The sequence below is a fragment of the Vanellus vanellus genome, assembly GCF_965231255.1.
Source record: "Vanellus vanellus genome assembly, chromosome: 17".
Taxonomy (NCBI): Eukaryota; Metazoa; Chordata; class Aves; order Charadriiformes; family Charadriidae; genus Vanellus; species Vanellus vanellus.
The window spans coordinates 10,274,756-10,295,049 of NC_138922.1; the positions used below are offsets into that span (position 1 = coordinate 10,274,756).

Consider the following 20,294-nt stretch of genomic DNA (forward strand, 5'->3'; position numbering starts at 1 on the left):
AAAGAATCTGACAGTGTCCAATGTGGAGGAATAAGAGCTCTTCTTTACTTTGCTCAAGTGTCACTCCAGACTATGGCTAAAGCAGCCCATAGACTGGGCTTAGACCATAGACCACAGAGGTTAATATTGACACCCCTTTAAAGTCAAGAAGCAAGTAACAGAAAGCGTGGACCTTCTCCACTGCACAAACCACCGGAGCACTTGTTTCCCCATGCCCGAGGGCCCAGAGTACCCCTTCAGCACCCGCTGAGTGGATCTGTGGCCCCGTGGCCCAGCCGAGCAGCTGAAGGGAGGGGATTTCTCGGAGGAAACTGCTCTTGCCCTACGCTGCTGAAAAACTGGAAGTGCAGAAAAAAAACTTCTGCAGTCATTGTTGGCTCCTAGCGGGACACATCCTCCTGCTGCACCTTTTGAGGGCTTCTGCTTAGTGTGGTAGTTTTAGTGCTGACTGTGCTTTGGAAAGCTGAGACCCCTGAGACAGTACAACTACTCCAGAGCCAGCTGTGGCACTTTTAGGTCCACCATCGATTCCACATCCTACTCAGACCAACGAAATGGAAGTGTCTTATCAGACATATGCTATCCTTGACAAAGTACTAAGAGTTTACAAACCAAGTAAAAACAGAGACACCAAGCCTGAACTCCTGCAACTCTCTCTCTAAAGCACTTTGGCTACTGTGAAATGTAGTCACAGAGGTTCTTCGGAGCCTTCTAACAATTCCCTTCCAGACTGCCAGCAGCAGCTTTGTGTTTTATTTCACCGAGTCCCATAAGGAGGAGTTTTACAAATCAAAGTCCAGCATGTGCCTCTTGTGAGCTTCCCTGTTCTTCATGGGCTACTACAAGAAATAAGAGCTAGGATGTCCAGAGGCAGCAACCAGATACAGGCCCAATAACTATGAGATCCAAATACCATGACTGCCTACGGATTGTTTTAAAGTTCTAAGTGAAAAACGCAGAAGTACAGATTCCTCTGTACATGGTGAGGACTTCTGAAGACATACCACTACCCAAAGCAATGAATACCGGGAGAATTACAAATCCTTTCCAGTGGGAATGGAAATACATTCTCCTTTGTGCTAATTCCCTGTATGTTTCAAAAGACTCACCTGTCTGCCTGCAGGCTTCATGCAGAGAGGAAACAGCGTTTTCCAGGTACTGTGCACTCTGTCTTGAGACTCCTCAAATCAGAGTCCCAATAACACATAGGAAACAGAGTTTTTAGCACCTGAACAACTGAAGATACACCAGCAGAGAATATCCCACCTCACAAAGAGGAAAAGCTTTATGACAGGAGACCCTGCTTTAAGTGAACAGCACATTTATGCTCCTTATGCAGGGCAAAAATGCACTCCCTGAATTCCTCAACACACGCACAAAAAAACCCAACCCAACACTGAAGAGCCTTCAATGTTAAGATGTGAAGCGTGTTCTGGGTCAGAATATGAGACAGAATGCTTCATCCCATAAACTATATTATTACAGGGCGCACACTACTGCTCTGCAGGATGCCTTCCTGAAGACTCTCTGGCATATTCCTAGTCTCTGAGTTGATGTCATTTATTTCCTGGTGATTCTGACACCATTTCTTATCCATCAACTCTAAAAGTCTCTGCGTTTCCATTCTGATGAGTTTTGTTGTATTGGCTTTTATAACTGAGTGTCATAAGACCTGAACTTACTGATTCTGTACCATCTCCTGGAGTCATACACTGAGAACATGTGTATTTCAAATCCTGACTATGGATAACAGTCTGCATACAGAGAAAAAGGCAACAGCGAGACCTACCTCAAAGCCTGGAACCTGAATTTGTCAAGGAATTCTTCCTGTTTCTTTCTCAAAGGGGTTATTACTACCTGTAAAACACATTTAGATCTGAAAATTAATTCTGGGGATCCTTCTTTACAGCAAACCACAGCGGCTACTGAAGACATTTAGCAACTGGTTGTATCATAACTTTGCTTTTAGAAGGACCATCAAGGTCCTTTTTGCAAAACCTTTCATCGCAGGTTTTACTATCATCAACATTTTACTAAATCACTGTCTAAAGGCTTTAGCGATTCAGACCAAAGAATCAGCAGATATCCCAAACTGCTTAAAAGAGCTAGTATTTTTTGTCTCAGGCAAACAATCTTTGAGACTTCTTAGACTAAGACATACAAAGATGATTTGCTGCAGGACTGATTATTTACACATAAGTAAACTAGGCAAACTAGATTAAGATAGGAGACCTTACTGTTTCACTTGGCAGAGAGAGAGAACAGTGCCGCTGGAAAATAACCAGAAGGCAGGGTACAAGGCTTCAGCAAACTGGGCTTTGAATTTATAGATCAAGTTATGCTTCTCCCCAACAGCCATGAAAATCACAAACCCTCCCTCGCAGTGGAGCAGCACACCGATCTTAGTAGCCTTCAGATTGGGTAAGCACTTCTCAACATCATTGTGCCAGGATGATATTTTGGAATTAAGCCATTCAATACACCAAGAACTGCTGTTCCTCCCCAGGCGGCTCTCTGGCCCCTGCCGCTTCATGCTGCCGTAGCAGATGCCAATGCCACAGAAGTTGTTCTGCTGCAGTTCCACTTCCCAGTAGTGGACGCCTCTCTTGAAGCACTGGAACCCCAGCACTTGGGAACAATCGGTGAAGCGCTGCGGGTGGCAGTTATAATTCAGGGGCAGGTCTGAGACAGACATCCTGGTGTATCTCTCGGACAGCATCACTTTGTTATGAGCTGTGTTGTAATCCAGGGTGATGTTAGCAGCATCTGCAAGGACATGAATTCTTTGAAGGTACTGAAGAGCAAAGCACTTTTATTTATACTGTCCTGCCTAGGCACGTGTTCCTATGCGTGTTTATCTCCCTGCTCTGCCCTCCTCCGCAGCGCAGGCAGTTCTCAGGGCCACAGTAATAGCTGCTGGGTTTAACTGCAGCTCTGCGTTACACAGCAGGCCAACGGAGGGCAAGTTTCTTTCCTTCCTGCATCCCATGGGATTCCTTCACCACCCAAATATATGCTGGCAGAAGAAGGGGATCTGGCAGCGAAAGGTGTACCATATTGTATACCATCTGGTATAGCACCTTACGCAGGCCATCATAGGCTCACTGAAAAGCTTGCATTTCATTTCGAAGAAAAACCCAGTGCGTTACATCGCATTTCTAGGCTACCCTCACAAAGCCATTTGGGGGGAAACCAAAGCTATTACCGAGCAAACTTCATTTACCTTTGTAAAGATACAAGAATACCGAAGATTAATCAAATTCATCTGGCAAAAGAACCACTTAGAGACTTCCTGTCCCCTTTTCCTCCAAAAATTTCCTTCATTTGTAACAATTAGTTGATAACCTACTAAGCTAACTAAACCCCCTCAAAGGTAGTTTTGTCAGATAACTACAGAGGGCACATAACACCAGTGCAATAAGTGCAGAAAGTTCATCTTTAAGTAGTGTAATGGGTGTCTTACACTGCAAAAGCTCCTCTCTGGATTTCTTCAGAAAGCTGTCAATAAGTTCTTTAGTTGAAACAGCAGCTGCAGCATTTACTGTTCCTGTGGTTGGTGCTGTGTCGGCAGAAGAAAAGAGAGTTTGGCCAGTTGGGAAGAAACCCTGCATGCTTAACACAGAGTCACAGACACCCTCAGGTTGGAGGGGGCCTCTAGAGGTTATCTGTTTTAGCCTCCAGCTCCAAGCAGGCTTAACTTAATTAGCTCAGATTGCTCAGTCTTGTCAAGTTTTGGAAATCCCCTGTTGTCTCCGAGCAACCTCTTTCAGCGCTTGATAGCTCTCACAGTGACTAGTAAAAGCCTTCTCAGAGCAACAAATGAACGACAGAATACACCAACATGGGTGACCATCTACTTACCATCTTAAGAGCAGGGAATGAAAATTAGGATAAGTATGCTGAAAGTTTGGACTTACCGACTTTAACAGGTTTCTTTTTCTCCTCTGGAAAAAAAAAAAAAAAAAAGGAACTGTGAGTTCTACTGAGACTGAAAAGCCACTGATAGACTATGCCACCTGTAAAACCATCATCATGGCTCTTCCGAAGCTGCAGCGGTAGATAAAGCTGACAGATGAAGCCACATACAAATACACCCATACTGGAAAGCTACACCTGAAGCACAACGTACTGTTTGCTTCCTATTTCACAGGGTCATAAGCCTGGAAGGAGCTTCATCTCTACTGCAGGACGCAGCGTGTTAGGGCAAGTAGTAATAAGCCTGTTCCCATGAGGCCCATAGACTATTCCTTTTCTTTTTACAACAGAACTTCTAGTGCAGCAACAGAAGCTACGAGTCCTTTCAACTCCAGAATTGCCAACCAACCCTGCTGAGTGCTCCACACCTAGGACTTGAGAATGGAAAGGACCACGTGTCAAGAGCTCAGTGGAAGTAACAGAAATGGTTTCTTAACACTTGGATTTATTTCAAAAAGACAATACGGAAGATCTTCCAAACAGGCATTAATACCAGTATCTACCAGTGCAGCCACACTACCCTTGATGCAGAATGCGAAGATGAGGATTGGGAAAATGGAGAACCGCCCACTCTAGGTGAAGTACGAGACCACCTGAGGAATCTGAAGGTGCACAAGTCCATGGGACCTGATAAGATACATCCACGGGTCCTGAGGGAACTGTCAGATGAAGTCGCTAAGCCACTAGACATCATATTTGAGAAGTCGTGGCGGACTGGCGAGGTTCCTGCCGACTGCAAAAGGGGAAACATAACCCCTATTTTCAAAAAGGGAAACAAGGAAGACCCAGGGAATTACAGGCCAGTCAGTCTCACCTCTGTGCCTGGCAAGGTCATGGAGCGGATCCTCCTGGAAACTCTGCTGAGGCATGTAGAAAACAAGGAGGTGATTGGTGACAGCCAGCATGGCTTCACCAAGGGCAAGTCATGCCTGACAAATTTGGTGGCCTTCTACGAAGGGGTTACAGTGGCAGTGGACAAGGGAAGACCAGCTGATCTCATCTACTTGGACTTGTGCAAAGCGTTTGACACTGTCCCACATGATATCCTGGTCTCTAAATTGAAGAGACATGGATTTGACAAATGGACCATTCAGTGGATAAAGAACTGGCTGGACGGTCGCACTCAAAGAGTTGCGGTCAACAGCTCAATGTCCAAGTGGAGAGCAGTGACGAGTGGCGTTCCTCAGGGGTCGGTACTGGGACCTGTACTGTTCAACATCTTTGTCAGCAACATGGACAGTGGGGTCGAGTGCACCCTCAGCAAGTTTGCCGATGATATCAAGTTCTTTGGCGAGGTAGACATGCTGGAGGGGAGGGATGCCATCCAGAGGGACCTCTATAGGCTGCAGAGGTGGGCCCAAGCCAACCTCATGCAGTTCAAAAGGCCAAGAGCAAGGTCCTACATCTGGGTCGGGACAATCCCAAGCACAAATACAGGCTTGGCAGGGAATGGCTGGAGAGCAGCCCTGAGGAGAAAGACCTGGGTGTGCTGATTGATGAGAAGCTCAACATGAGCCAGCAGTGTGCGATCGCAGCCCAGAAGGCCAACCGTATCCTGGGCTGAATCATAACTGTGGCCAGCAGGTCAAAGGAGGTGATTCTGCCCCTCTACTCCACTCTCGTGAGACCCCACCTGAAGTACTGCATCCAGCTCTGGAGTCCCCAACATAAGAAGGACATGGACCTGCTGGAGCATGTCCAGAGGAGAGCCACGAGGATGATCCGAGGACTGGAGCACCTCTCCTATGAGGAGAGGCTGAAAGAGTTGGGGCTGTTCAGCCTGGAGAAGAGAAGGCTCCCGGGAGATCTTATTGCGGCCTTCCAGTACCTAAAGGGGGCCTACAGGAGAGCTGGGGAAGGACTTCTTGCTAGGGCATGTAGCAATAGGACGAGGGGGAATGGCTTTAAACTGGAAGAGGGCAGGTTGAGATTCAACATTAGAAAGAAGTTTTTCACTGTGCGGGTGGTAAGGCACTGGCACAGGTTGCCCAGAGAGGCTGTTGAGGCCCCATCCCTGGAGGTGTTCAAGGCCAGGCTGGACATGGCCTTGGGCAACCTGGTGTAGTGGGAGGTGTCCCTGCCCATGGCAGGGGGGTTGGAACTTGATGATCTTCAAGGTCCTTTCCAACCTAAACTATTCTGTGATTCTATGATAAAACAACACGGAAAGGTCCCAGTATCACCTGCCACAACGACTGTCTCCATCACCCCAGTCTTAGACTGTAGGCAAGATGTGGCCAGCAAAATTTTTGCGCAAGGCCACTATTAATTACCACTTACTGGTATCTGTGTCCACACGCAGAGTGTCTTGAGGCTGGGAAAGCATTTTCTCTTTGTGGGTAGAGTCTTGCGAGGGAGGGGAAGGGAAAGAAAAAACAGAATGTGAACAGCTCATAAGCAGGACTCAGTACAAACAAACCCATCAAACAAACAGATGTTTAGTACAAGTGAAAACAAACCTGCAGGATCCGAGGGTGGGGAGGCTCTGCTTCGCTTTACAGCCTGCTCTGACACCACTACAGGCACGTGCTGAGGCTAACGCACCACCATATCTGGGCTGTTTGCTGCTTTACTGCTCGCAAGGCATCCATCACCAAATATCCCTCCCTTTCCCATGCCAAAGTGCTCACTACAGATAATCACTGCACCGCCGCTAGAGCAAACAGCTCTTGGGTAACTGCTTAAATTTTTTAATGGTGAAACCACAGTTAGGAGAGGATGATGTTCTTTAGTACTTACATGGTCCTGGAGGCTTTTTTCCAGCAACGGTTTTGTTTGGAGAAGCCACTGGAAGCAGCTTAGTTTTCCCAGGTGTTAGTTTTGCTGCAATGGTGATATTTTACGTTATGGTTTGTATTGCCAGGAACAGTAATGTGCATTAGTGAGAACATTTTTCAATCTTATTTTTCAGTTATGTGAATAGAACTTAAGTGATTCTCGGCAGAGATGGAAACTGCATAGAAGATACCCATGTCCCAGTCCAAAAAATACTTTTGCTTAACCTGGGAAGTAGGGCTTTGTTCTACAACATTTACACAATCAGCACCTTTACAGTTGGGTAACCATAGTCCTATCAACCTAAAGCATTTTGTGTCTCCCCTCAGATCCACATCCTAACTGCATCCAGCCCTGCTACAGAATAAAAACATAAATTACTGTAACGAATAAAGGCTGAGCTGTGCCAGAAGGTCATAGTATCATGACACTCATCAGCTTATCCAAGTTTAGATAAAAGTGAAGAGACACTGGCATATTTTTTCTCCTAGTTTAGTCCAGACTGTAGCATTTTTGTGTGGAAACTGCAGAAGTTTGAAGACACAATTTGTATTAACCAACTGTATTTGCTGCACTATTTTTTTAAATGATATTTGGATTGCAGGGGGAAGATCTCTCATTTAAGCTCAAAGCCAAGGCAGAAAATGACAATTCTCCCAGTTGATAGAGTACCTTCCGCTTTCTTCTCCATACAAGAAGTCACTGAAAGTTTCACAGCGTCTTTAAGGTTAATGGCAGACTCATAAGTGGAATGTATCAAGTTTTGGTCCATTTCAATTACAGGGACAAAAGCATCTTTTGTTGAGGTTTGTTGCAGTGCTGCTGCTCTCTGAAACGACAAATGGAAGCTCTCATAGCAGACAGAAAAATACAACCAAGTTGCTTTAAATGGGGTTTTGTGCATTCCTCTCAACTTCAAAGGAGCAAAGGGTACAGTCAGACACGACCCATGGCAAAATTTCAGTAGCAACCCACATGCATGAATTCTCAACTGACACCTGAAGAAAGATCTGCTAGACGGTGTCACAGCACCGAGCTGCAACACCTCACGGAGATGAGTTCTCTCACTCACTGGCCCCTCTGCTTGCGGCAGAGACTGAACTGGGGGGAGTTACAAGACACCACATCACTTCAGCACTCTTTCATTGATATTTGTATACTTATCAGTACATCCTTTTATAGCAGGTTCTTGCAGACAACTGCATTATCACTTGACTGAAAGTGTCTGGAGAGCAGGACTACTACAGCAGGGTTTTGCGATTCTGCATTCTAGAAACACAAAGAATTGGATTTGCATTTCAAGGACATACTACCTTCAAAAACAGAATGTCATCGCTTTCAGTCAGTGCCATCTCAATCTGGTCTCTGAGAGACTGAATTTCCTTCTTCTTACTTCCCAGAATACCATAAATATAATCAAACTTATTGCAAACTCTTTTTTCTTCATCTGCAATTAGCTTTAAGGTCTGATTTTCTTTTTCTTCAATTAAAGCTTTTATTTCTGAAAACTCACTTCTGATCAAATCTTTCTTTCTGGAAGCTGTCTCCTGGAGCAGAGAAGAACAGACAGAAACTGGATTCAAAAGAACAGTTTGTGGGAAAAGTACTGCTTACTACTACTACAAGAAAGCCTTTGAGGAACACGTAGGCTTCAATTACTTGAAACAGGCAACTGAAAAGCTTTGTAGCTTGGAAAGCAAACTCATTTACTGTTGGTCTCCAGGGCTCTGCTGCGGGGGCCGGCGGGCAGAGGCCAGGCCAGCCGTGCCATCTAGCGGTTACCCGCACTGGGATGGGGCTGTGACACCGCGAGCTGGGACACCACACAGCCACTTGCATGGCAGCAGCTGTTTCTGCCTCAGGAATGTGGCATCTCTGGTTAATACAAAGTTATTCCCGATCCTCTGAGAGATGTTCCAGAGGAGCACAGAAGTGCTACCGCAGTGGCTTTTCAGTTTCTTGGTCCCCACCACTTGGTTCAGAAAGGATGGTACAAGACGTAGACGGTCCAGCCGTCAGCACAAACAGCAGCCTGATCATCAGCTAGGAGCAAGGATCGGTTGTGGTAATTTATGGGAAGAGACATCCCAACTTTCTGCAGGTGCGGCCATTACAGCTCGCTAACCCTTTAGCTTGGGCTGCACCGATAGGCACTTTCTGGTGCAACAGGAAAGGACAGGTTTGAGCCTCGTTTCAGGTCGGGTGTGCCAGCACATGTGGGTACAAAGTCCTTGCACGGTAGTTGGGTTACTCCCATCTCCCATGGAGCTGCCCGGCTCTGCCAAAACACCTATTTTCTGTTCCTTCCCAATACCATTTTCTCCTGCCAATGCAATCTCAATGCTACAGCCTTTGTCACAAGAGTACAGGCATCAACAACATGCAGAGGCCAGCGTATGCCAAGCAACCTGACAGCAGTTTGCACAGTTACCCACTTACAGCAGCTTGGCTTTGGTTTGTTTTGACAGTGCTCATTGCTCGAGCAGCTCTTTCACTCTGATTATGCAGCTCCATCAGTTTCTTCTTCAGCGCCGACTGCAACAGAAGAGATCAGAAAGTATTTCAGAGCATCAGTTGCCATGTCGGGTCTCTCAGTCGGGTCATGCTTACTGGAGTAACAATCATATTTACAGAAAGTTTTAAATAACCACTGTAAGCAATTAGTACTATTGATTTAAAACCTACTGCTCCCCAAGCACTACAGGATGTAAAAGTACTCTTCTGAACATCTGTGGCTTGTGCAGCCGGCACACTCCCTGCAGCTCCACCTCTCCCAACAGCAAGATGTGCGTTGCCAACTCACTCTTTTGATAGGGACCGAGTGCTTTCGTCAGCACAGCAGTTCCCACTGCTAAAAATAAACTACGTTAGCTCTCAGGCTGGACTTTGGGCACTAGGTTTACGCTACTGTTCACCCCTTTCATTTTAATTGAGAATTTTATTGCTCAGATGTGAATTACCTATTCCTTTAGCTCAAGATGCCGCTAAGCTAAATCAGGGAGGACTTTGTAAGGTAAGCAGTATACGCGCTTGCTGAACAGATGAGAGTTTGGCCACCTAAACTTTTCAAGTGTGTTTTACTCATCTACCCTCTCATTTTCAGCTGCACTGGCTGTGAGATGCGAAGGCCACGTTTCCTTCCCTTCCACTCCGTGGAGAACCTGCTCCTGGCTTTTATCTACATGCCGAGCTCTCCCTAGGCTACTTTTATAATTCTTTACTTCGTAGGAAGATACATAGAGCAACGTCTGTCTCCAGTCCCTTGGTCAGCCTGTGGTAAGGTGAACCCTGTGCAGGGAGCAGCAGAGCAAGCTCAGAGTTGGGGTTGACACCCGCAGAGGCAGGAGGTCTCGCTGGTCACCCAGCCCGAGACAGGGGCTGGCAAACAACCCCGCCACAGCACCTCGGAGCACCATCTTGCAGAGGAGATGAAGACGCAAGGAACAACTCTGAAGACGTGCTCGAGCGCACGTTGGAGGGCGGACAGCAGTTTACCAAGGCCAGGCACGAGATTTACGGTCCAGGCCTCGGTCCAGCCTCCCCCGGCACTCCACAGCCCACGATCCCAGCACCCAGGGGGAGTGAAGGGGAGCTCCGGGGGTGTCCCTCGGAGGGTGCTCCGGCCCCGGGCAGAGCCGGCCGCCCCCGCCTGCCCCGGCCACTCACCTCGGCGTTGGCTTTGGCCAGCTGCAGGGGGCTGGTGTGACACAGCTTGTGCCCGAGGAGGCAGAGGGAGCAGATGCAGCTGCCGTGCTGGCTGCAGAAGAACTCGAAGATCTTGTTGTGCTGGGGGCACTTGCGCTGCTGCAGGTCGCGCAGGGGCGGGCAGAGCTGGTGATCGCGGAAGGCCGGGCTGTCCCGGTGGGGCCGCAGGTGCTCGGAGCAGAAGGAGGCGGTGCAGGTCAGGCAGGTCTGCACGGCCGGGGCCTGCCGGCAGCTGTCGCAGTACACGGGGGGCGCCTCCGCCCCAGGCCCCGCCGCTTCCTCATCTTCCTGCTGCCGCTCGGCCCCGGCCCCGGCGCAGCCCTGGAGCTGCTCCACCACCCGGCACAGCACCGTGTTCTTCTGCAGCTGCGGGCGGCCCGCGAAGGTGGCCCGGCACTGCGGGCAGCTGAAGTCCCCCGACAGCCCGGCCCAGGAGAGCTCCAGGCAGGAGGCGCAGAAGTTGTGCCCGCAGGGCACCGTCACGGGGCTGCTGAAGAGGCAGAGGCAGATGGAGCAGGTCAGCTCCTCCTCCAGCCCCGCCAGGACCGGCTCCGACGGCGACCGGGCCAGCACCGCCATCGCCCCGTCTGCCGCTGTCCCGTAACTCCAGAAACGAAACTCGGTCCGGAGGTTTCCCGGAAGGCCGCGCCCCGTCCCCGCCCCGAAGGGAGGGGCGGCAGCACCGGGACCGGTCCCTGGGCCCGCCCGCCGGCGGGGACGCAGAACGCCTCCCGCGGAGAACAGCCGATGGTCCGGTTAACGTCGTTATAAAAGCATTATCAGGCAATTGTCGGGTCTCTGTGTTGGCATTAGTCCCCAGAGACTTCAAAAAATGTTCAGGAATCGTATGAAGCACTCAAAAGAGGCCGTGGGGGTTTGTCTGTTATAATTAGTGCTTTGGAAGAAATTCCTAGCCAGTATTTTGGAATAATAAGTTAAATCTGAATCATCACTGTAAACCTGCCTTACACTGATAAGGTTGACTTCTACCTACATCTATAACCTGCTCCAGTCTCGCAGTACTCCTTCAAGATGAACTGTGGAGCAGTTGTGTGTTGTGGCCTCTGATTGACCACTGAATAATGGTGCAGAAAGAGCAACAGGAGGTGTTCAGAGCTGCCGTGTCTTTGACAGAGGAGCAAAAGTTCAGGGATCAAGTATGTAATCTGCTCGAGGGTGGAAGAGTTTCTGGGAGGTGTTATGTACAGCTTCCTTGGGATGTGCAGATCAGGTAGTCATAACTGCTGTCAGGGGATGCGAACACCTGAAGGTACCTGGGTGGTGGTGGGTGACAGTGACTGCAACTCTTCCAGAGCTGTGTTATGTGTGTTAGCAGAGACAGGACCAAAGAGCAGCTGTTAAAGTTTATGTTTCTCATTTTTCTATAGGTCAATGAAGCACTTCTTCCTGGGCTTATCTGGACAAAGCCATCGTCATCTGTCAAAGGCTCAGCATCTTCACTGTGTTTTCTGCAGAATTCATCTTGTATCAGCTGATGCAGACAAAGGTATGCAAATGTGAAGGGTGAATATACACCCCGCCAATTGCAGCTTTTGCTTCTGGAGCAGAACACGGGATGTTTAGAGTTCAGATGAACAATTTAAGTTCTCCATTGTCAAAGAGGGCTTGAAAATCTATTTTGAGTAAGCCCAAACACTCCCGTTTTCTAAAAAACAATAATGTTTAACATTAAAAATTACTGAAGAATTTTACCATTTAAATAGCTACTGAAGTTAATACTCTTTTTACTTCCTTGCAATTACTTGAGAACTTATTCACGTGGTTCTGAACTAAATCTAACCCTTTGCCCAGATACTGCAGACTGAAAGTACCACTCAGAGTCTGAGCTGGAAGTTAGAAGCACAGCAGAATAAATTGTTCCTCGTGTACACGTGGCTGAGCAGACGTTGAGACGTGTGTTCTGATACTCTTGGCTTTTTTGGATTTAATATTCAAAGTGGTTTAAGTAGGTATGGTTTTCACATCAAAATTATAAATAACCCCAAATTCCTAAAGAGCTGACACCCACTCAATGTATTTTTGCAAGGTCAGTAGTCACGGCAGCAAACTTCCAGGTCTGTAAGATCTGTTCAGCAGGTTTTGGCTGCCAGCCTCTAGCTGCAGGTGCTCATCGTGGCTCTAGGCCTACTGCGTGTTGTGCATGTGTGACTGTAGCTTGCTAGCTCAAACACATCCTTTTTGAGTCACGAGACTAGAATTTGTCAAAAAATTCTAACAGAATTTTTTAACAAACCCGTTAATACTAAATTGCATAGAGGAGGGTGGCAAGGAGCCACCGTGACTGGCAGCTGGAGCTGCCCCAGCAAAGGGGCTTACAAGAGACCCCAAAACTCTCAGGACAGAAAGCAAGCAAAAGGGTTTGTTCAGAGCATCACCAGCTCCCTCTGGGATTCACGTGCACATTCTGTCCTATTCCCCATTTCTCACCCATTTAGTGCTCCAGCCCTGCCCCGGCTCACCAGGTAGGAGGAACCTTGCGTGTGGCTCTGCCAAGAGAAGGCGAGTGGGTGCGAGAGGAAGGGCAGGCAGCCAGCTCAGACTGCACTTACTTGATTTAAATTGTGCATTGAAGCGGTAGTTTCACCCAAACCTGATAACAATGGGTAACTAATACTCAAGATTTTATCTGCAAAACATCCCCTCTCTGGGGTGTATTTGTTTTCAACCATCATCTGTTCATCACAGCCAGACCAACTTAACACAGCCACGTTGCATTTAATTTGCAGCCAAAATGCACTGTAGGCAATGGAACAAGAGGTGAATCCTGCTCTAAAACGCTGTGAAATACTTGCATTTAGCTTTTGCAATTTTGTAAGAATTCAAAATTAATTATTTCCTTTAGAAAAAAAATCTTTCCATTAATCCCTACTGTCTCAGCATGACTGTGCCAGAATGTCTGGAATTTTCTTTTTGTCCAGTTTGCAAGAATACCCACGCATGAATCCAACTGTCCATTTCTCTAAGAAATAAATTTTAACATAAAGTAATGGCAACTAAAGAGAACAGCAATAGACAAATTAGTTTTACTCACATAAAAATAATTCCTTCACAAACAAGACATTTCAATAGGGGATAATGCCAAGGTGTGCAATATTTTACTGTAATCATGCACTAGTCAAGAGTACATGGCAGCTAAACCATGATGTACATTTTTTCAGGTGTTTGTATCTAGAGCTTTTTTTTTTTTTTTTCTCATGTCTTCTGCTTTAAGAGTCAACTACCCGGGACAGGGATTATCTTAAATTGTAAGACTTAACCAAGATGCAAGTGCTAAGTGGGTACAAGGTGCTACCTCAATCATAATAATTAGCAGAGATGTCAGTGAAGCGCATTGTCACCACCTGGTGACCCATTCTGCTATTAGGAAGGAAAGAAGAAAGGCAGCACAGAAACTTCAGCACTTAAAGGGCAAAAGGGTCTGTTTTAAAACAAACAGATTTTCAGAGCCTACAGAGATTAACACACTGGGACACAATGTTGTCAGGGTTCTAGGCCAAGTTGACAGTTGCCAATACTATTTATCTGCCTCTCAAAATTACAGAAGTTTGAAATGCACAAGCTTTTCTTGACGTGTTCAGGTGAACCCTGTAAATAACTGCAAGGTCATGGCATTTGTATCATGCTCTGCAGCTGTAGAAGAACAGATGTGCACATCAACACTATTTATATTTCAGTTTTAAGTTTTGTTTTTAACTATCCTTATAGCAAGCTGCCTCTGTATGGCAGTTACACGGCTCTAGCCAAACCCAGACATTTAAATGGAGTTACTGACAGTACCAGGTCGTATTTTATCTTTTTGATGAAACCATTCCAGCTCTGCAGCTTGCAGCAGTACGACATAAAGTTGTTATTAAGCTTCCATTAAGAAAAAAAAAAAAACCACAGGTCTACACTAAAGACTTCCTAAAATAAAGAGAATATTCCTGTATTACATAAAAACACATCATAAGAAAAAAGTGTTTCTTTTTCTTTTGGCATAGTTTCATTTTAAAACTATTTATTAAAAATACCCACCAATGCATCTGCTGCCCTCAGAACTAGAAGGCAGCATTTCACAAAACAAGTCCGTACAATTATTTACACTTATTCACATCGTAGCATGTTCCATTTTCAGTGCTGGATCCGTTAACTGGAGGCTCAACAATCAGTCTTGGCTCTATCAGTGCATCCCAACTTTCAGTTATCTGGAAACAAAATACAGATAATACTTAGCATGCCCAAGCTAGAGGCAGATGCAATTTCTCCTACATGATGCTTTGTCTAGACTTGAGCAGCACTGCTGAACAAAGATCACAGATCCTTCCTGTGATTCATCAGTTTTCTTGATGAGCCTCACCCTGCCTGATGGCCAGGGTAAGGACAGATGCAGGTAAGAACAGTGCATGAAGTTAATAATCTTCTAAGAACTGATACTCTATCTAGACATAATACTGTTTATTTTATTAGCCAAAACAAAAAGCTACACAGTTTGATGACTGTTTTTGAATCTAGTTAATTGAATAACATGCAAGAAGCTATTCTTATCTTGTAATTGTGCACATACTTGCTAGAAAGGAAGAATTATTTTGGCTTCCATTTATTTTAATCAGATGCATTATTATAAAGGGAACCTCAGAACAGAGTCATAAAGCAGTGCATGTATCAGTCATGCAAAACTTGTAACGCTTCAAAACAGGACACCCACATACCTTTGTGTCCTGAGGAACCGCATACTCTATCAGTTCTGCTCCATCCGCAGACTGGTAAACCAGATCGAATTTCCCTGGCTCTTTAGCAACTTAAAAAACAAACACATTAACTATAAACAACAAAGCTTAAATGTTTACCGTATTTACAAAGCTAATCAAAACCAGGGGTTTTTTTTGGAGGGGGCTTGGGTTCATAATTGTAACAAAAAAATCTAAGGTAGAACTGAATACAATGCACCAAAATTAAGGTAACTATCCAACGACTATATGCATGAAAAAGTTAATCAACAATATGCTGCTTAGATTTGAGAAAAAGCTCATGCAATGATGTTTCATTAATTTTGGTTTAAATGGTAACTGCAGTATAAACATTCAGTTTCAGAAACATTCATAGTTTCAGGTCTCTGAAATGCACTTTTTCATTGCAGGGACTCAGTTCCACATCCACTGAAGACAGTGGCTTCAGTGGCATCACAAAGACTGGCATTATGATCTAAAATTTTCTCTGTAATTCCATATAATGATTTTAACTTATTCAGGAAATGAAACCACAGTAGAGATGAGTTACTGACAACTCATACTGACTGGACAAATTTCATTTTGCAAATACCTAAGAGCATCTTCAATAGAACTAGCAAGTGTTAGAACTTCTCCATTTAAACAGACTTTTTGGGGAGGGAGTGAGGAGGGAGGGGTGTGTTGAGCAGGAACCCAGGGAAATTGGAAATACTCCTGAAACATGAAGTGTGCCTCGGGCTGGCTGTTTTCCAAGGGATGCACACGACAACAAGTATTTAGTGTCCCAAGGTACGTACATTGTCCTGCTGATGACGTAAGGATCTCAAGCTCGATCTGTTTTTTATCAGGATTCCAACTGATTATTTTTCCCTCCTTCATAAAGCAACAAGAAAAGAATCAGACCAGAGATACTTCAGCACTGGGTAACTATTCCATATTTACAGCCACAGCAGTACTTGATCACAGTTAGAGGAAGTGTATCTGTCTGTCAAATTTTTCCATCTCTGTATATAAAATCTGCACAGTATTAAAGCTCATCAATCTGCAGTTAATATGGCATCAATAAACCAAAGTTATTACTGTCACCATCTTTGTAGTTTAAATCAGTACTTATCCAGAAACTAAGTTATTTGAAGTAGCTACAAAATTTTACTTGCACCACTTTCGAGAATCTGCCTTGACTTCAAACAGCAGTACACTCGAATACAGCTATATTTTTCTACTTGAAAGTCTAAATTTTTTTTGTCATCTCTAAAATATTAATGAACATGAATAATGCTTGTGGGTTTTTTTTTTTAATAACAGCTACACCTTTGAAATTTTCAGTTAGTTTTGGGTTCTGGAGTTTTCATTTTTACTGCTGCACCAGGAATAGTCTGCGGAGTCAAGTGGATGAGAAGAAAAATACTGTACAGCCTCAAAATATTTAAGCCTTACCTCACCTATGAGTTTTGTAAGTGAATTAAGGGAGGAAAGAAAAACAGTACCTTATAGTCTGAAACTTCAGGACTGTAATTTTCAGTTAGTTCCAAGCGCTGTTGAAAGAAATAAAAGTAACAAATTACAACTTTTCCTGATCCTTGCTGATGCCTCCTATGCCCGGACATGGTTTCTCCAGCAAGTACAAGAACCAAATCTCCCACTCCCGGATCCTGATGCCAATCACAGTCGCAGGTCGTCTACCAGGACTCACTGCTCCAAAGGATTTCCGTTCAGGTCAGGCTGTGAGAGGGGATCAGGGAGACAGATCCCCGCCTCCTCAACTGCAGTGATTTCATTTTCATTTGCTTTTTTATTTTGCAGTGAAGTGTAATTATTTGTATGGTAAGATTTGCAGATATTGTAGAAACACTATTGAAAGAAATAACAATATAGAGATTTTTTTTCTTTTTATAGCATCTAATTTTAATGCTAACTTTCCTTGCATGTTGCAAGCAGAGGGGTAACATGCTTCTTTCTGGCATTCTTCTTCAAATATAAACCTTGAAAATATGCCCACGGTAGAAAGAGAGAGACTTTGTGAAGGTGCAACCAGAAAATTCTATTATTTATGAACTGACTTGTACGCCAGCGAAGAATGATTGTACAAATGTACATAGAAATTCACACTGAAAGGATAGTAGTGACAACATTTCTTTGTTTGTGTTATACAAATATAGGAAGTCTAAAGAAACACACTGAACTCATGCACATGCTCCAAACCTTTGTAAAAATCAAAGTCGGACTTTGCAACAAAAGACTTGTTTAGAGCCAACAACAAACCATGACGGTTGCTGTTGTATGGGAAACTATTAGGTTAGAAAGAAAGCAAGAGAGGAGTGAAGGCTTTCAGAGATGCCTACAAACATTAAACACGAGACTTTTTAGGTGCTGAACCATTTGCTTTAGTTTAAAACAATTTTTTTAAAAAAATAACAGATAAGTAGGATGAAGACTACTTCTTAACTCTTATACTTCTAGGATAACAGTCCCAGAACAACGTAAGATCAAATTCTTCGGTGTAAGCTTTTGGTTATCAGGACTATGCTATCTGTAGTGTGTCCCGCAAAACTTACAGTGGCATAAATGAGACAATTTTAGCCTGCTAATATCCAGTATTTCACGAGTTCTTTACCTTAAAGGCAATTCTTTCTCCCACTTGTGGTGGGGCTGCTAGAAGAGGTAACACACTATAGTCTCTCTTGGGGACCTCCACAGGATTCTGTGAAACAAACAGTAAACCCGTTGATTTAATTACAGTATTAATAAAACAGAAGACAATGTTGGTGCTGTGTGGATTGTAAGAAGTTCTAAGAAGAGCGTCCGAGTGGTTTGTTTTGAGATATATAATACAATCACTTAAATATTGTTTCATAAACACTTCTTCAGGCTGCTAAATGGAGACACAGTAAATATCAGATTTATTAAGTTAAGATCAACCCTACTAATCTATTTCTGCTTTTATGAATTACTCTCATCATTGCTTTTTGTGTCGTTACAGCTGCAAGAGAAAAGGTGACCTATGACTGCGTAAGTCACTCACCTGGACAAGAACAGAAGTGTTTGTCGCAGCTTCATTTAACTGCTTCTGTTTCTGGCCTTCACTGCTGTAGTTATAGAAGAAGCCAGGGTTTGCTCCTCTCCCGTGGCCTTGGCCCCTCATCATCCCATGAAACCCACGGCCCCTAGGTCCTCTCCAGAAGTTATCCTCTCCTGTTCCACGCCCCCTTCCACGGCCTGGGTTGGCAAGTGGTCCTTGAATACTGGCTGGCAACTGTTTAATACAGTTTCTTATTATGGAATTACTCAGTCCAGCATTTGCTGTGGGTTTTTTAATAACAAGCGTTTCTGAATCTGAACTATCAGACTCTGAAGAGGAGGTCTTTGCTTTAGGAGCCTTGGTGGTACTGGGTTTTACAGCTGCCGTGTTGTTAGGCTGAGACTTTTCCTTTGCAGTACTGTCTTGTGCTTTTGCCACTTTTTCATCCTCTGTACTTGAGTCAGAATCTGAACTAGAGGACTGGGATTTTTTAGCATTTTTACTGATCACAGTCTTACTGGAATTTTCAGCGTTACACTTTACAGTCACTTTATTAGAAACAGTTTTCACATCAGAATTTGCACCAGCTTGGGATTTGTCTTTAGGAAGTGTTGCCACTACAGGTTTATGGGAAGATTTATTTTGCTTTACATTTAATTCACTGCTGTCACTGTCAGATGATGTGCTGGAGGAATCTGAAGATCCCACTCTCTTTTTTCTGGACTGTGTCTTGACTTTTTTGGTGTTATTTTTACCAGAATTTAGAGAAAGGCTCTCATTTGCCTGTTCTACAGCCATCTTTGCTGCAGTGGCCTTTGTCTGCTTTACATCCTTCTTTTTTGTTGTCAACTGTTTCTCCCTCTCCGTTTTTTTAAGCTTTTTAGATTGGTCAGTAGAGGTCTCTTCCTTACCTTCTGTGAGTCTATTTCTTCCACTAACTTCTTCCTGTGTTTTTCTTTTCTTGTACCTTTTTTGAGAGTCCCAAATATCTACAGAGGTCTCTTCCCTACAAGAAGTATACTCAGAATTATGTTTATTCTTTTTCTTTTCCCTTTTATGCCTGCCGTCTTCATTTCTAGAGAATTCTTCCTGTTCCTGCTGTTCTCTATGCCTTTTTTTGTCTTCTTTTGGCATATAAGAGAAACCATCATCTATCTCTTCATAATCATCTGCAACTATCTCTTCCAATTTTACTCTGTCAAGAAAACAAACAAAAGCCACTGTACAGCATAATTAACACCTTTTTCCTACGTGTTAGCAGCTCGGGTAAGCTTGTATTTTGGGAGCAGGGATGCTCCACCCGTTCAGGGGGCTGCAGGAAGCGATCCCCGGGGAGCGGGTTGCTAACCCAGACCAAGGCTCGCAGCCGGGCCCCCCCGAGGGTGAGCAACCCCAGGGGTGGCAAAAGGCCTTTTTAAAAGCCGCGCTCGGGGCAGACGGCGGTAGCACTAGGGGGACGGCAGCAGCGCTCTCCTCCCATCCCTGGGGAGATTTCCGAGCCCTTGGCCCTCTCCAGCCGCTTTCCGTCACCCCGCGGTTCCTCGGGCACCGCAGGCCATTTGAGGAACGGTGCCGGCTCCAGCCCCAGGGAGCCGCGGGAAGAGCCCGAGGGCCTCTCCGGTTCCCCGGCAGCGCACCGCCGGGACCCCTCCGTGTCCCGCGGCGGAGGGCCGCGCTTCAAACCTCCCCCCCCGCCCCGCGGTGCCGCGCAGTGTCAAGGCCCCGAGCAGCCTCTCCCTGCCGGCGGCTGAGCGCGGGCCCCGTCCCGGGCAGCCCCCGCCGTACCGGAGCGAGTCGTTGTCCCGCACGAGGCGGGCGCTCTCGGTGGGGGGCAGCAGCGCTCCCTCCAGGAAGAGGCTGAGGCGGGCCCGGCGGCTGAAGCCGAACCTGTGGCGGATGAGGCTGACGAGGTCGGTGACGAGGCGCACCTGGCTGGGCTCCAGCAGCAGCCAGCACAGCGCGCAGCCCGGGCTGCCCGGCGGCGGGTAGTCGAAGAGCAGCCGCAGCCGCACGGGGCCGCCGCCAGGCGCCGCCATCTTGGCGGAGAAGGCGGGCGCTGAGGGAGGGCGACGGCAGCGCGCGCGGGACAAGAA

At 45.8% G+C, this 20,294-nt stretch overlaps 2 protein-coding genes and 1 long non-coding RNA gene across 3 annotated transcripts; 1 reads left to right on the top strand and 2 right to left on the bottom strand.

Annotated features, from left to right (window-relative positions):
* Positions 1-2,032: 2,032 nt before the first annotated feature.
* TRIM25 (tripartite motif containing 25) lies at positions 2,033-11,034 on the bottom strand (the record flags this gene model as incomplete). The annotated part of the gene is made up of 9 exons (XM_082491977.1): positions 2,033-2,766; positions 3,464-3,559; positions 3,918-3,944; positions 6,256-6,321; positions 6,715-6,798; positions 7,423-7,579; positions 8,064-8,297; positions 9,190-9,285; positions 10,417-11,034. 9 exons carry the CDS (start codon positions 11,032-11,034, stop codon positions 2,234-2,236), a joined length of 1,911 nt encoding a protein of 636 aa, XP_082348103.1. The 3' UTR covers positions 2,033-2,233.
* Positions 11,035-11,521: 487 nt separating this feature from the next.
* LOC309678935 lies at positions 11,522-18,296 on the top strand. Its single transcript, XR_014269798.1, has 3 exons — positions 11,522-11,612; positions 11,844-11,962; positions 18,163-18,296. It is a non-coding gene; the product is annotated as an uncharacterized lncRNA (long non-coding RNA).
* Positions 14,395-20,237, bottom strand: COIL (coilin; the record flags this gene model as incomplete). Its single annotated transcript, XM_082492139.1, has 7 exons — positions 14,395-14,660; positions 15,165-15,253; positions 15,980-16,055; positions 16,670-16,717; positions 17,797-17,883; positions 18,205-19,396; positions 19,987-20,237. The coding sequence occupies 7 exons, from the start codon at positions 20,235-20,237 to the stop codon at positions 14,550-14,552; spliced, it is 1,854 nt and encodes a 617-aa protein (XP_082348265.1). The 3' UTR covers positions 14,395-14,549.
* Between the last annotated feature and the right edge of the window lie 57 nt (positions 20,238-20,294).